Source organism: Oryzias melastigma, linkage group LG15, assembly GCF_002922805.2.
Source record: "Oryzias melastigma strain HK-1 linkage group LG15, ASM292280v2, whole genome shotgun sequence".
Lineage (NCBI taxonomy): Eukaryota > Metazoa > Chordata > Actinopteri > Beloniformes > Adrianichthyidae > Oryzias > Oryzias melastigma.
In genome coordinates, this window is record NC_050526.1 from 23,081,551 (window position 1) to 23,095,977 (window position 14,427).

The 14,427-nt window shown below is 38.9% G+C and overlaps 1 protein-coding gene across 1 annotated transcript in view; it reads left to right on the top strand.

Moving 5' to 3' along the window:
• The window catches only part of wdfy4 (WDFY family member 4), a 41,178-nt gene that overhangs the window by 10,947 nt on the left and 15,804 nt on the right, over positions 1–14,427 (top strand). Inside the window, exons 18-47 of the mRNA XM_036215439.1 lie at positions 59–260; positions 427–503; positions 576–794; positions 1,771–1,949; positions 2,032–2,263; positions 2,482–2,633; positions 2,712–2,823; positions 2,900–3,090; positions 3,171–3,323; positions 3,413–3,486; positions 3,805–3,963; positions 4,050–4,144; positions 4,233–4,329; positions 4,434–4,636; positions 5,389–5,555; positions 5,752–5,871; positions 5,948–6,127; positions 6,208–6,363; positions 6,680–6,806; positions 6,877–7,028; positions 7,120–7,358; positions 7,443–7,531; positions 7,616–7,804; positions 7,888–7,988; positions 10,118–10,195; positions 10,292–10,483; positions 11,763–11,826; positions 11,924–12,111; positions 13,518–13,666; positions 13,736–13,850. Of these exons, the coding sequence (XP_036071332.1) occupies positions 59–260; positions 427–503; positions 576–794; positions 1,771–1,949; positions 2,032–2,263; positions 2,482–2,633; positions 2,712–2,823; positions 2,900–3,090; positions 3,171–3,323; positions 3,413–3,486; positions 3,805–3,963; positions 4,050–4,144; positions 4,233–4,329; positions 4,434–4,636; positions 5,389–5,555; positions 5,752–5,871; positions 5,948–6,127; positions 6,208–6,363; positions 6,680–6,806; positions 6,877–7,028; positions 7,120–7,358; positions 7,443–7,531; positions 7,616–7,804; positions 7,888–7,988; positions 10,118–10,195; positions 10,292–10,483; positions 11,763–11,826; positions 11,924–12,111; positions 13,518–13,666; positions 13,736–13,850 (4,451 nt within the window). The remainder of the gene's footprint in view (positions 1–58; positions 261–426; positions 504–575; positions 795–1,770; positions 1,950–2,031; positions 2,264–2,481; positions 2,634–2,711; positions 2,824–2,899; positions 3,091–3,170; positions 3,324–3,412; positions 3,487–3,804; positions 3,964–4,049; positions 4,145–4,232; positions 4,330–4,433; positions 4,637–5,388; positions 5,556–5,751; positions 5,872–5,947; positions 6,128–6,207; positions 6,364–6,679; positions 6,807–6,876; positions 7,029–7,119; positions 7,359–7,442; positions 7,532–7,615; positions 7,805–7,887; positions 7,989–10,117; positions 10,196–10,291; positions 10,484–11,762; positions 11,827–11,923; positions 12,112–13,517; positions 13,667–13,735; positions 13,851–14,427) is intronic.

Below are 14,427 nucleotides of genomic sequence, written 5' to 3' on the forward strand. Positions count from 1 at the left end.
CTTTTTTAAAAAACATTATTTTTAATATTTTGAATTTGTTTTGTACTTTCTAAACCAGAGCAGTGCACAGAAGTCAGTGGATCATCAGTAAAAAAACTGAAGAGGACCTTTAGCCTTCTGGAGCCATCTTTTGGATCAGCCGTTCCCGTCCACCAGATCATTACTCTGGTGTCCATGACGGCACCACGAACATTCAGACCACACCGGCTCTCCTCCTCACCCGCCTTTGTAGAGTTTGACATGAATGAGAGTGGATATGGGTGAGAGATTTGTGTATCTTCTATCACTTGGAAAAACAAACATTGATAGCAGATAAGAAAAAAAAACAATATGGATCAATTTCCTTGGGAAAAACCAACAGATTGATAAAATGCTTCAGAAGTAACTGCTTTCAAGTTTTTACTAAAGTCTCGACTTTGTCTGCAGTTGTCTTCTCCTACCATCTCTGGCCACAGTGAAAGGTGTGACTGCTGATTCTATCCCAACAGGAGGAATAGGAGGAGGTAAAAGATGTCCAACCATTTGACGTTCCTCCATCTTCTACTAAAGCATCTAAAGCCCCTCTTGTGTTTCAGACTGCCGAGGTTTCCCACCTGCAGCTGGCCTCTCCTTTTCCTGCTGGTTCCAGATCAACAGGTTCAGCTCTGCCTGTGATTGCCATCCAGTCCGTCTGCTGTCGATTGTTCGGCACATGTCCCGAACTGAACAACAGTACATCTGCCTTTCAGTTTCTTTCTCCGCCCATGATGGCTGTCTTGTCATCTCCACTGAAGAGGAAGCTTTCACATACCTCGGTGAGAGTGATGATTGATCATATATCTGCTGCCCGAGCTAAATGAGGAATACAGCAAGTACCCTGAAATTCAAACTTAATTTACCTAGATCAAATGATGGGTAATTAACTTAGTGTTTGGACACCACACATAGACATTCACCAGAAGAGGAATGGACTTAAAAGTCAACTAAAGCAAATTAATAATAATCCCCAAAAGTTTTTCCATAAGTTTAAATGAAGAGCTGACTAGTAAAAATATAGTGTGTATCAAACACTATTATGAGTTAAAAATTAAACTAATGAGTCTTGAGGTTTTATTTAAAAAACAGGAAGTGAATCAATGTTACAGATCTCTGGTGGAAGTGAGTTCCAGAGTTGAGAATAAAAAGGACATAAAAGCTCTGCTCACTGTGATGATGAACCGGATGGAGGGCAGAATGATTCACATCTGAGAGTGCTGGTGGAGTGAGGGATGTGGAGGAGAAGGTCAGACGAATGTGGAGGGGAGAGGTGTTCAGTAACCTTAAAAGCATATTTTAAACTGAATTTTGAAATGAAAAGGAAGCTTTTCGAGCTCTTTCAGGATGGGGATGACGTGGTGAGAGGAAGTAGACCTTGTTATGATGTGGATGGCAGAGATCTGAACCACCTGGAGTTTATGTTGGGGTTTTTGTGAAAAAAATAGTTAGTATTTGTTCCAACATCAACCCAAAAATAAGTCCCAACTTGAATAACCCAATACAAATGACCCAAGTGTTTTAAGAGTGAAGTTTGAGAGATGTTTTCAAAAGAATGTTTTATAATCAAAAAATGTCTAATTTTGGTGAGATGGGATTGTTGCTGATGGAAATGTTTTCTAGAATTTTGGAAAGAACAGATAGGTTAGAGATGAGAAGAAATTATTCAAATCAGTGGGATCTGAACCAGGTTAGAGATAAGATTTTAAATTGGTGAAGGGAATCTGTCAAGATAACAAAAACAACTGTGTCTAACAGACATGATGGAGCCAGAGGTTTCCACTCCAACTTCTCTGCCTACATCTCTGAGGTTCCGTTGTTCCAGCAAGCTGGTCCCAGGCCAGTGGCACCACCTGACTGTCGTCCTGGCCAAAGACATGAAGAAGAGCTGCGTGACTACAGCCTACTTTAATGGCAAGGCAGTGGGGACAGGGAAGGTAAGACAACAGGAGGTGATTATTTTAAAAACTTAAAGGATGTGTCTTATTTCCTTTTTCATCACCTCTAATTGATGGTCAGATGAAATACATCCAACAATTCCCTGGTCACTTCGTCTCCATGGACCCCACAGCTGTGATTGATGTGTATGGAGTAATGGGGACCCCAGCTCCCTGGAAGGAGCATGCTGCTTTGGTGTGGCGTGTGGGACCTTCTTATCTCTTCGAGGAGGCTTTGAGCTCAGAGGCTGTGGTTGTTTTGTACACCCAAGGCACGGCATACCTTGGCAACTTCCTGGCTTTACATAACACAGGTGAGTCACAGGATTTCCGCAACTGTTGTGCAATAAATCCCATTTCGTTTTTTTTTAAAACAACATTTTCTGAGGAGAATCTTCAAATGAGTTATAAATATATAAATATTACATATGGTATCTTGGTTTTATCTAATATTTATGAGTAGGTAAAGGATAAAGACTTTTTTTTCTTGAACAACAGCATTTACTTTAAATTTATTGATGTTTTCATCCAGGTTTCAACTCAGATGCTGAGACTCCCCCACTCCGGATGGTTCCTGAGGAGAGAATCTCCTTTGGTATAAACCCGGCAGTTTCCACCTTAACAACGGTGGCACAGATCAGAGAGGATTACAATGAAGTAGACTGCAGACTCATAGCTAAAGAGGTAAAGACGATAAAACCAGTGCTAATCAGCTGTTTTCTAGGGTTTTGAATTGACAAAGCACTAACCGTGTGATTGCAGATGGGGATAACATCTCGAGATCAGTCCACCCCCGTTTTTCTTGCTCGAAACATCAGCCACCACCTGAGTGGAACAGCTCGTACGATAGGAGCTGCCCTGATTGGACATTTTGGTAAAGTCGTTTGAAAAGTTTCTTTTTTTATAGCTGCTTTTCTTCTTATCTAAAACCGTTTGGGTGTCCTCCTTAGGCGTGCGAAAATTCACCCCCAGCTTTCCCTCCAACGGGTTTCTGTATGTTGGTGGACCTGCTGTTGCTCTCAGCCTGGTGGCAATGGCCCCAGACGACAGCTCTTTGTATGCAGCTGTAAAAGTTCTTCTTTCTGTGCTGGAAACCAACTCTGCCATGCAGCAGGAAATGCTCCGCATCAACGGATACAAGGTTTGTGGGACGTTTCAAAACATTTCACAAAAATCTGTTCATTCAAGTTTGTGATCTGTTATCATTTGCTTTCCTTGTAGCTGTTAGCTTTCCTTCTGAAGATGAAGAGCAGCCTCGTCAGCTGTCGAACTCTGCAGTTGATTCTATGTCTTTCGAGCTCGGTGGAGCTAAGTTGTGGCTCTGGATGCATCCAGAACATACCTGCTTTCCAGGCTCTGCTATGTGATCTGGAGGTACAAAAAACATCCACAAAGACTTGAAGCGTAAGCAGATGCAGGAATAGGCTCAATCTCTAAATGATTATGGATTTCTGCCTTTACAGGTGTGGCAGAACACATCAGACCGTCTGGACTTCTCAGTTTTGAACTACTTTGCTGAAATCCTGAGTTCATCAATGTAATTATCACAATTAAAACCATCTAAACACATCTCATACCATGTCTGTTAGATTTTAACCATATACTTAGCACACATGTTTTGTAGAAAAGAATTTGGAAACTCCTTTTTCAAGTTTGATGACAGACTTCACCAACAACTGTCAGCAAAGGAGCATGACATCAATTTCATGAAGCAGAAGGACAGAAATAGTCTGAGAAACTTTCACCAAGATCAGGGCAACTGAAGAGGAATGTGTGCATGAATTTGATTTCCTGCTGCTGGAAGGATGCCTGATTGATATCACTGGGATTTCTGTTCTCTTTGTGTCTTTGGCAGTGACAACAGAAATGCAGCGGTCATGCACAGTGTTGGGCTGCTGCCAAAGCTGCTTTTTGAGCTGACCAATCCAGCCATTACAGTTCAGAAGGTCAAGATTATTTGTTGTGTCATAACATTCCTCCTGAAAGCCCACTTGAGTCCACTGGACATTAGCAGGTAAAGTAAACCGTTAAATTGTTTTTGTTGCAGTTTTATTCAAATGATCTTGATTTAGTATAAAATGTAATTGTTTATATCATCAGATTTGGCCTCTTCCTGGTGTACACACTCCCTCCTTCCAGTAATAAGACTGAAATCAATGAGATGAGTGACGGTGTTCTTTTACAGGATATGTCAGGTACTCCAAAACAAAACTAGAATAATGAAATATAACTTTTATTTGGTTAGTTTTGTTGTTGAACCAATCTTGTTTTTGTGTTCTACAGCTCAGAATTCTTCTTTAGCCAGCCTCATCTGCATCCGCAACCAGATGCTATTTGTGCTTTGTGAAATTCTCAACTCTGACAGTTCTCTGACAGAAGAGTGAGGCTCAATCGGCATGACAAAACACCTTTCTCATCATGTTGTAAAGGACATGAGCAGAAGCATTAACCTGTATGTTTTTTTTTTAATCTTCTCCCCACCAGGCAGCAGAAAACAGTGTTTGAATCCCTCGGCAGTGATTGGTTCCTGCTCTTCCTTCAGGCCCATCTTCATCCCTCCACACTGAAGCTGGCTCTTGTTCTGCTCACGCGGTTTCTGTCCTGCCCCGACCGACGGAGCAGCTTCAGAGAAGGGGTGTTCCTCGGAACGCTCGCTGACAATGCTAAGGGATCATTAGTGATCATGGGTGCAGAGATTTTATTTTTTATTATTTTCATTCCATGTTGCCTCTTAAACTAGGATTGTGATTTGATTTGGTTTATATGTTTTAGTCCAAAATTGTGTACAAATATTCAACGGATATGCATAAATATACATATATATATGATTTGCATAGCTTGAAAGGGAGTGGGAGGAATAAAACAATAATTTTTCCCACTCCTATTACCGTTTTTAAATTGCATACAATTTAATACAAATACATAATAATTGCATAATTTGTTATCTGTTTAAATATTTAGACTACTTATATATTATTATATATTACCTGAATATGGAATTTATTCCTTTACTTGTTTCATATGGAGGAACAGGTTATGACACATTTATTTAACAGTTTAATGGCGTATACCTTTATTTCAATTTGTCTAACCTAGTCCTCCATAGTTTCACAGTCCCGTTCCATATATCTTATATGTTGACAGTATATATTATTTTTTTGAAATGTTTATGTTGCTGTATTGAGAATTTAATTTGAATATACATAGAATTTTGGTTAGATTTGGTGAACAGAAATGTGTGGGCCCTTAAAGTTTAAGCTACAAAAGTTAAACTGGTTTTAACAAACAAGAGTAAAAAAAAAAATAAGTAAACAAACAAAAAAATATATGACATTTACATAAATTAAAAATTTCAAAAAGCCTAAATTTGTTTGAGGGGTTTTATGTTAATCTTGGGTTATATCAAGACTTTATATATGACATTTCCCTTTGTTTCCAGACAACCTCCGAGGTCATCTTTGGTCCTGCGAGCTTCTGAGTGGCACATGTCCAGGTTTTGATCTACTTCAGGAGCTGCTAATCAAAAGCATTCACCTGCCTCAGGTGTATGGAGCTCTGGCTGCTCTGATGTTGGGGAAGACGGTCACTTATGGTGCAGAGGAAACGGTAAATCCGTAGCAATCTGGAATGGGCGGAGCCTGTCTACACACAGTCAGCTGTTACAAACATACCTGTTTGCTATAAATACTGTTCACATATATGCTAGTCAAAATGTACACAATACAACTGCAGTTCACACACACATGTTTATATTCCTCCTATTTGTAAGCGTTTTCCTCATGCTGTTATTTTGGCGGTCTAGGAGCAGCTCGATGACATCATCCAGTTGCAGATCGACTCCCAGGCAGACTCTCCTGCACAGCCGCTCTGTGCTGATGCTGCAATAATATTGCTGGAATTAGTTAAAGTCATCATAACACAGGTTGGATTGACCTAATAAATTCAGATTTTCTTACATTCTTTAAATTAACATTTTATATATTTTATTTTTTTTAAAGCCCACCTGTTCAAGTCAGCTCAGGGGAGTCGCTGATGAACCATGGAGGACACAGTTTCCTCCAAGTGTGATGCAGTTCCTGTGTCTCCTTCATAACCTGCATCCAAGAGACCCATTGTGGGTGTCGCCGACATTCTTGTATGCTCTCGCTTCTGCGGCGTTCCCTATGGAGGCGTCCGAGGTGAGTGTGCTGCTCTACTTTTAGATCTCAGATCTTTTTTTATGCTTGGTTTTATTGGTTTGGTTGATTACCTCTCTCAGGTGGTCACTGAAAACAACATAACAAATGAAAATGAGAAAAAAAACAGCTGTCAGAGCAGGAAACCTGTGCTGGACTTCCTGCGCATCGTGCTGATGGACAGCCTTCTCAACATATCTGCCAACTCCAACACACATCCAGTCATTCTGCTTCTACAAGTGAGTATTAGGAACTACCTACTAATAAATTCCAAACAGTTTTTTCTTGTTAAAATCTTCTCAGTGCATCATTTTTCTGCAAAAAATCTATTCCTCCAGAAGGTGCCACTCTATGCTAAGATACTAAACATGGCAGAGTGGAGGCACTGTGGAAGCTCTTTACCAGCTGCAGGAAAAAAATATTTTCTAATTAATTAAACAAGCATCATCTTTGCATCCATGAATAACCCAAAAATCCCAAAAAGGAAAAATGCTGATGCATGTCAGTGTTTACATTTGATTCATTATTATTACTTTTTTTAACTTAATGTTGCAGTTTTCCCCTGACGACACATCACAGGAGCTCAGGTTGAGTTTTCAGTCTGAGTTAGGTGAATTGATCATGAACATCATCCGGATGCTCAGTCTTGATGAAGACAACAACACTCATCTCAATTCACAAGGTAGAAAAAACAACAATTTATAACAAAAATTAATGGATTATTAATTATTCTTTTTTGTTTAACATATCAGACAGCAAGAATCAGACACCTGAAGGACAGATGGGAACCTTCATGGAGAACGTGGTGCTTTTTAGTAAAACTTTGCAGCAGAATCTTTATGATGGAACGCTCGCTGGAGACTCTCAGACTTTACTAAACTTTCTTGCAGATCAGATCTTAGCGGTAAAACATTTACAAAACCATCAATGTTGAAATTCTATGGAAATATTAAATAAAATGTTCACTATGTCTTCATCCTTTTTCAAAATTCCAGACTGTGGAAAAAGGCCAGACTAATAAAGAGAAGATGATGTCGGCTCTGTACTCGTGCACCAACAAAGTCCTGCTTTATTTCTTATCTCAACAACGGCATTCCCAAGACGATAAGGAAGAAGTCGTCAGGGCTTTGCAGACTTTCATGGAACGCTGGGACGTTGTCATGGCAACCTACAATGCAAATGTGAATTTTATTACTTGCCTTCTTCATTGTCTGTTGCTGATTAGCTCTGGCAGGTAATGTTTCTACTTTTTCTAAGGTTTTATGTATCTCAATTTTAGCTGGATTTAGTAATCTTGATTCAAACATTTTTATTGCAGCTATCCTGAAGGTTTTGGATGTGCAGCCCAAAAAATGAGTAGAGCAAAAACCCATTCTTCAGACTTCATCAATGGAGAAGATAGATCGAGTAAGATGCTGAGAATAAAGGTTTTTCTCATTTTATGACTTAATTCTGACCAGATTTGGTGAGATTGTTGATTGTGTTTTCCAGATGACAAGCAGCTTCTTACACTGGCAGAGGCCTGCTGGTCAAAAGTCATTTCTGAGAGGCAGCGGATGCTTGAAGAAAACTATAAGATGGAGATCTCGGCGAGCCACGAAGCAGGCAAACCTATAAGCATGGTGGATGTCAGCCCTTTGTGGGAAGAAATGGCCTGCAATATCTGGCTACTGCACACAGGTTTGTCTTAGTTGTGCAAATAAAATGCAAAGAGGGAAGTTTAACTGCTTTCATCGACTTTTAAAGCTTTTATTTCTTTTCAGAGTCACAGAAGAAGAAAATGTCCAGAACATCTCAAAAGAAGCTTGATAGTGGTGCTCCTCAGTTGGTTTTAAGGAAAGGTCAAGAGTCTGTGAAAGCAGAGGTATGCCCCCCCTCTCCTTTTTTTTGGCTCTCTGACACTTTCTCTGAATGTGGCGTTTTACCTTCACCAAGGTGGCTCTGTATCCAAGAGCTTCCTGTGAAACTCTCCCATCAAAGTCACAACAGTGTGTGCTGTGGGCCATCCTGCCCTCTGGGGGTGTTTGATTATTTCTTTAAAAAGATTTGGATTATCACAGCTGAGTGCCCCTGAGCGGGCTGCGTAATTGATATCAGTTAGACCTATCCGGGAAACGCTCGCCACAACACACTGTTTGCTGCTGAAGGTTAAAGACGCGTTTATTGTTGTTTTTTACCCCCGAAACACGTGGCCCACATCATTAGTTCCCCCACAACGCTTAAGACGCTGAGCCATCTGGAGCAGGGAGCTGGGACATATTACTCAGGCACACAGGCATGAAATTACCGTGTCTGTGTGTCTGTCTCACAGCCGCAAAAGTCTGAGTGCGTTCTTGTTTGTGCATGTCTCTTGCCCACAGAAATCATGTTGGCAATTACAGTGGTACCAATCCGATGAAAACATTATTCATTTGATGTTCTTCTTTATCATATCAGTCTCTGACAGGCCATCAGAGAGGATGATGAATTGTTTTTGTTTCTACAATACAAGAAAAAGAGTTTCTTTTTCTCTCTTCCTGCAGATAAAAACGTCTTGCTTTGGTCAGCTGAAACCTTTTTACTAAACTATCCTGATGAGGAAATAAAGTCATTAATTAATTTCAGGATCATGAACTTATTACCTTCATTTGGTGATTTAGGAGCTCTGAATACATAGCAATGCAATTTGTTACTCTCACAAATCTGATTGAAAAAAAGTTTTCACTGTAGGTAATGAATGAGACTATAGAGACTGATTGCAACACTGCGTCCTCGGTTAGGCTTCAACGCAATTCTTCCAGAGATTTATTTCATCAGCCAATGCAGTTTCCATAATCATATCTGTGTCCTCATATTAGAAAGATAATTAACAGCACTAATGATCACGTTAAGTTCATTACACATTCACTGCCAGCTCAGAATGAAGTTGACATTATGTTGCCTTATCATCAAAGGTGGCTTATTGTTGGGAAGTCATTAAAATGGAAATGAGTGTGATGTTTTGATGTTAATTGCAGAGGGAAGAGATGATTTATGTATTTAATGCAGCATTTAAGAAGCCAAGGAGGTTCCTATCTACTAAATAGGGTAATTAATGCTATATATTACTTATGTTTGTCCAAATGAAGGAATGAAATTAGAGATGACGACACAGGCTTGCTGTTTATCTGGCCTATACAGCTCTAGCTTGCAAACGTCATTATTTCTCTCGTTTCTGTCAGTAATATTCCTATAATCCTCTACCATATTACTCTGACATTTCTTTTTCTGCAGGCTTCTTATTTTTTTAGGCAATCAGATATTTGAAAGTTTGTCAACTTTTACGCTCGCATTTTCACAGTGTTTTCTTCTTTTTTATCGTTGCTTCATTCATGTTTTTATATTGCCAAACTCTTAATTGGCATCTGTAAATAAAACTTGATATAAAGAGTTACTGGATGTTCGCTCACTCAATTAAATGGCTTTCCTGGGTCAGCTGTGAAGATGGACACATGTTGTTTCACTGGTCTCTGAGCGAGAACTGCTGTGATGATGGGCTTAATGAAGCAGTTAACAGTCAGAATACGATCCCAGTGTGTCCGCTGAACACGAGCATCCTGCAGTGTCAACACGGCTCCATTTTGCGTTTTTCATTTCTTTTCTCTCTTAATCGACAAAATAAATACAGACACACACAATAAAGGCGTGCACACAAAGTTACCTTGCCCTTGATTGTGGTGTGGCTCAGCGATATTAACGTTTATGTTAATTGCATCACACCAACAAATGATTACATTTGCAGACAGGGTTATTGTAAGACTGTAGCCACTAGCTTATTTTGCCCAGTGAATGCAATTTAGAACAGATGTAATTGTGTGAATGCATTGTAATTGCATAAGGAAACAACAATGCCATTATGCATATACAAATTTATGTGATCTCAGTGTGTGTGCGCATGCAATATAAGCCAGGCGAAGAGTGATTGCAGTGTCTCTCTTTTCATTTGCAGCCATTTTCACTCCTGTTTCTTTGTAGGAATTTCTGTCAAACATGGAGTCACAGCGGCAGAGGAGCCACAGCACGTTTGACAACATGAGGAAAAACGACTCACAGGTTTGACTGTCCAAATCAGCTTTATTAGGAGGCAAAAAAAAAAAGATTTGTTTTAATATGTGTATGATTTCATCCTGACTTATGGTCTTGTTTTAGTTGCGAGCTGCTGAGCGGGAACAAACGAGCTCCCTGTGGCTGAGCGTGGAGGCCGAACTGCTGAGGGAGAGAGCTGTATTCGGTCCTGGACCGGGGGTGCTGCTGAGCCAAGACTGGATGCAAGACTCCACTGAGGGGCCCAATCGGACCAGACTACGCATTCGCAGAAAAGCATTGAGACATTCAAAACCGGTATCTCATTTCAGGTTTCAGCATTTCCCCAAGTGTTTAGTTTAAAATAAAAAGTAAAACGTTTCAATGCTAGAAAGCTTAGAGCTTCTGAAAATATTTCTAACATTAAGCTTATTAACTCTCAGTCTACGAAAATTCCTACTAGAACGACCATTTTTACGGCTATGGATTAAATTGAAAAGAGTATTTGGGAAAGGTAAAAACACAACAGGGCACTAATAGAAAGCTATAATAATTGGGTCACCAAAACATTTAAACTGTTTTATTTAATGGAATATTCATCTTATTAGCCTTTTTCCAGTTCATAGTAATTGTAACTGTCATTTTTGTTTCTCTTAGGTTTAGAATGAAAATATTTCTATATTTCAGCTTCACCGAGAATTTAAAAAAGACAATATAACAGGAGAAAGATCAGGAAAATGCAACAAATAGTAGAATAGGACACCCCTATAAAAAGAATACTAACAATTTGACTTCTATGCTCAGTCATGGTCATTATTTTGAAATCGTGATGATAAAACAATGCTAAAATAAAGTATTTAGCAATAGTCAGAGCCCCTATTGGTCCATATGTTATTTTTTAGCTAAGTTAGGATGTTGCAAATTTTGACAGAGGTCAAAAAACTGTCTTTGTAGTTCTAAAGTAAACACATGTTTGGTACGGCTGTCCTTGTGTATTTGTGGCTGGGGGACACCAAAATTATTGTGAAGTGACCTTGATAGCCTTGAAAGGCTCTTTGAAATAAAATGTATAATCATTATTATTATTAAAAATAATTGAAAAAATGGTGATGAACTTGCGTTATTTGTAAAAATTGTAAAAAACTAAACAAAAAAATTGTATGTAGTTAGTTTGCTCTTTACTTCAAAAGGCAAGATTGAATCTTTAAATCGATATCTCAGTTTTTAATGCAACTTTTACTGCAAAAATGTTTATTTTTACCATAAAAATGTATACTTTTGTTGACGAAAATTAAAAAATTTTCTGTTTAAATTATGAGTAATAGGAAAACATTTTTTTTCTTTGTTTATTTTCATTTATATGTTTATTTTTACCATAAAAATGTATACTTTGTTGACGAAAATTCAAAAATTTTCAGTTTAAATTATGAGTGATAGGAAAACATTTTTTTTCTTTTTTTTTTAATCCAAACTAATTTGATTTTATCAGAAAGGAAATTTGATAAAGGATATTTAATGGAGTCACGCTGAATGCCTCAAATAGGCTTCAAGTAAACAAGTTGTGTAATTTTTATGATGTAATGTGTTTTCACAACAGGTGCTAGGAATGTTATGTGTTGCTTTAAGAACTGATGATAAAAACAGAGCAGGAGGTGATGCAGGTAAAGAAAATGCTTTTAATTTGACAGTCAAACTATATCCTGAAGTTGATTTAAATATCGCTAAACCTCTTTTTTTAAACATTTTTTTACACTACAGAGCCAAAAATCCTGTGTGAAGCTGCAATAGACGAGGAAGCAGAGGAAGGTCTATCCTGTGACCGTCTGACGTTCTTCCCGGCTCTGACTGAGACCCCTACCATCACCGAGGGTCAAGACCCCTGCTCCTCCTTACAAGACTGTCCGGACATACGCAGCATCCTGCAGGAGATGGACCCCGGAGAAGAGGTACAATAACATGGGGCGATGTGTTCCTGGCTAAAAATGGATTTCTAATTCAGGCGGAACTCCCTCCCACTCCGCTAATCTTCATATTCAGAATTATCTGATGCAGACTAAGGGTTTCTAGTAGCCCAGTGCTGCTATCAGAATTACATCTTTCCTCATTAGTTTAATACTTTAATGTTGGGGCCCAGCACAGCGCCTCTCGTTCCTACAGTGAGTAAGAAATCAGTGTACGTGTTGACTCTCATCACTCCGGCAACCAGCCGCGTCTTTTAATGTTTCTGACAGAAGTATTAATAAAAGCAGTAGGAGGTGATGCGGGCTGTCTTTTATCCTCTTAGTAAGTGTGGGATGTGTGTGAGAGTGTCCTGTTGTCTTGCAGTGGTTCAGTGCATGACTCCTGCTGAGCTTCCTGTCAAATGAACACAGTCATTAGCTCTGAGAAATACACACACACTCACACAGGCATGCACTCGCAGGCTGATACTCACACAAATGGAATCATAATTAGTTTGCCAGCTCCAATAGTGTGATTATGACAATAATGTGTGTGGGGAGAAATCAATGGTCTGACATTAGTCTCTCAGTTGATAAAAGTCCTCCTTTTCTCTTCTCCTTACTGTTATCTGCTAAATTACTCACCCAATAATAATGTGTATCTGCCTAGATTGTATTCAGGAAATAAGTTTCTTGCTAATAATTTTTGATTAAAATAAATTAATTTGGTTTAATCTTGCCATTGTTTGTGACAGTTTGGACTCACCCACTCTAAGTACCCGGATAAAGCTCGCTAGCTTAAGCAGCTGTGAGTCAATCACCTTGACTCCTCTTAAACGCCTTCTCATGGTAACTGCCCTTATCAATCATAACATATATGTGTGTCCGCATTAGGACAAGAGCTTCTGATCACTTATCTGGCTTCCAATTGTGAGCGCGACAGTGATTAATTCTCCTAATAATAGCCAGGCAGGACCTCTCCTCATCCACCAAGAGTGTGACGGGGTTTCTGAGAGTAGCTACAGCCTGATTTGATTAGTATAAATTGTGCGGAGCCTGCGGGTGTGTTTGGACCCCATATGGTTTTTGTTTTGATGTCCCAGAGGGCCTGCAGCGGGGGCCAGCACCAGAAAATTGCCAGGTGCACGAACCCTGTTGTGAAATGAAGGGTGGCAATGGAATTATACACGCATTATCACAATGCAGTTATCATTAGCTAACGCCACTGCTGATTTGAGCATGAAAAGGGGAGCAGGCCTCCTCTTCCACATCAATCACCTCTGATAATGAAGTGTTCAAGAGCATCTTTTTAATAACGACTAAAATTAGTGATTAAAATGATCAATCAAGGAAAGTGTGAAGCGCTTGTATGACACAAAAGTCCAAAATACTTTGACTTTCTTTCTTTGTAGATTACAGCAAAGATGTGTGTGGTGATAGTGAGCAGCCTCAGCATCACTGAAGGTCTGTTGCTGTTCGGAAAGGAGAGCCTGCTCCTGTGTGAGGGATTCACTCTCAACTCTGCCGGAGATGTTTGCTGCAGAAGACACCATCCGAGCAGGTAAAGCTGTTTTCGTCTTGAAGCTTGCCGTCTGGAATTATTCTGAACCGACTCATTTTTCCTCGTCAGTGTCAAAGATTCTTTCATTTCCACCATGCTGAACAAAGAGCTGCCACCTGCCAGCTGCAGACGCTGGCCTTATGAGGACATCAAGGAGGCCCGCTTCATGCGGTTCCTTTTAGAGGTCAGATGTCGGAATATTTCTATGGATGTTTTTGTTAAATTGTTGTAAAAATCATACCTGCAGATAAATTAGCTAATTTGTTGTTAGATTTGATCAATTCTCTTTATTAAAATGAAGTTAATTTTAAATATTAGCTAAATTTCATTTGGAAACTAAATATTTAGATTCAAGCTAACTAAATACTTAGTTAGTAAATGTAACATTTATAAATACATAATTTAAAAGGTGATAATATACATTTGAAAAATAAGACCTTTTATTCTCCTAAAACATGCTAAATATCCAAAAATATTAATGTTAAAATTTGACTTTGCAGATTTACAAACGGCAATTTTGTTTTTGTAATTTTTAATCAAAAATATTTACAATAGTGAGAGAAGCAACAAACGGCTAATTTTATTTTAAATTTTTATAGGTCGTTTTGGTAAATTGTACTAATTTAAACATATCAATAGCTAGATAACATATTCCAGTAGCTAAAAATATTAACTCTTGCAACAATAGAACAAAGTAATAGAAATCATTAAATTCACATATTTTTTTGACTGTTTTTGCTCAAGAATGTTGGATTTCTGAA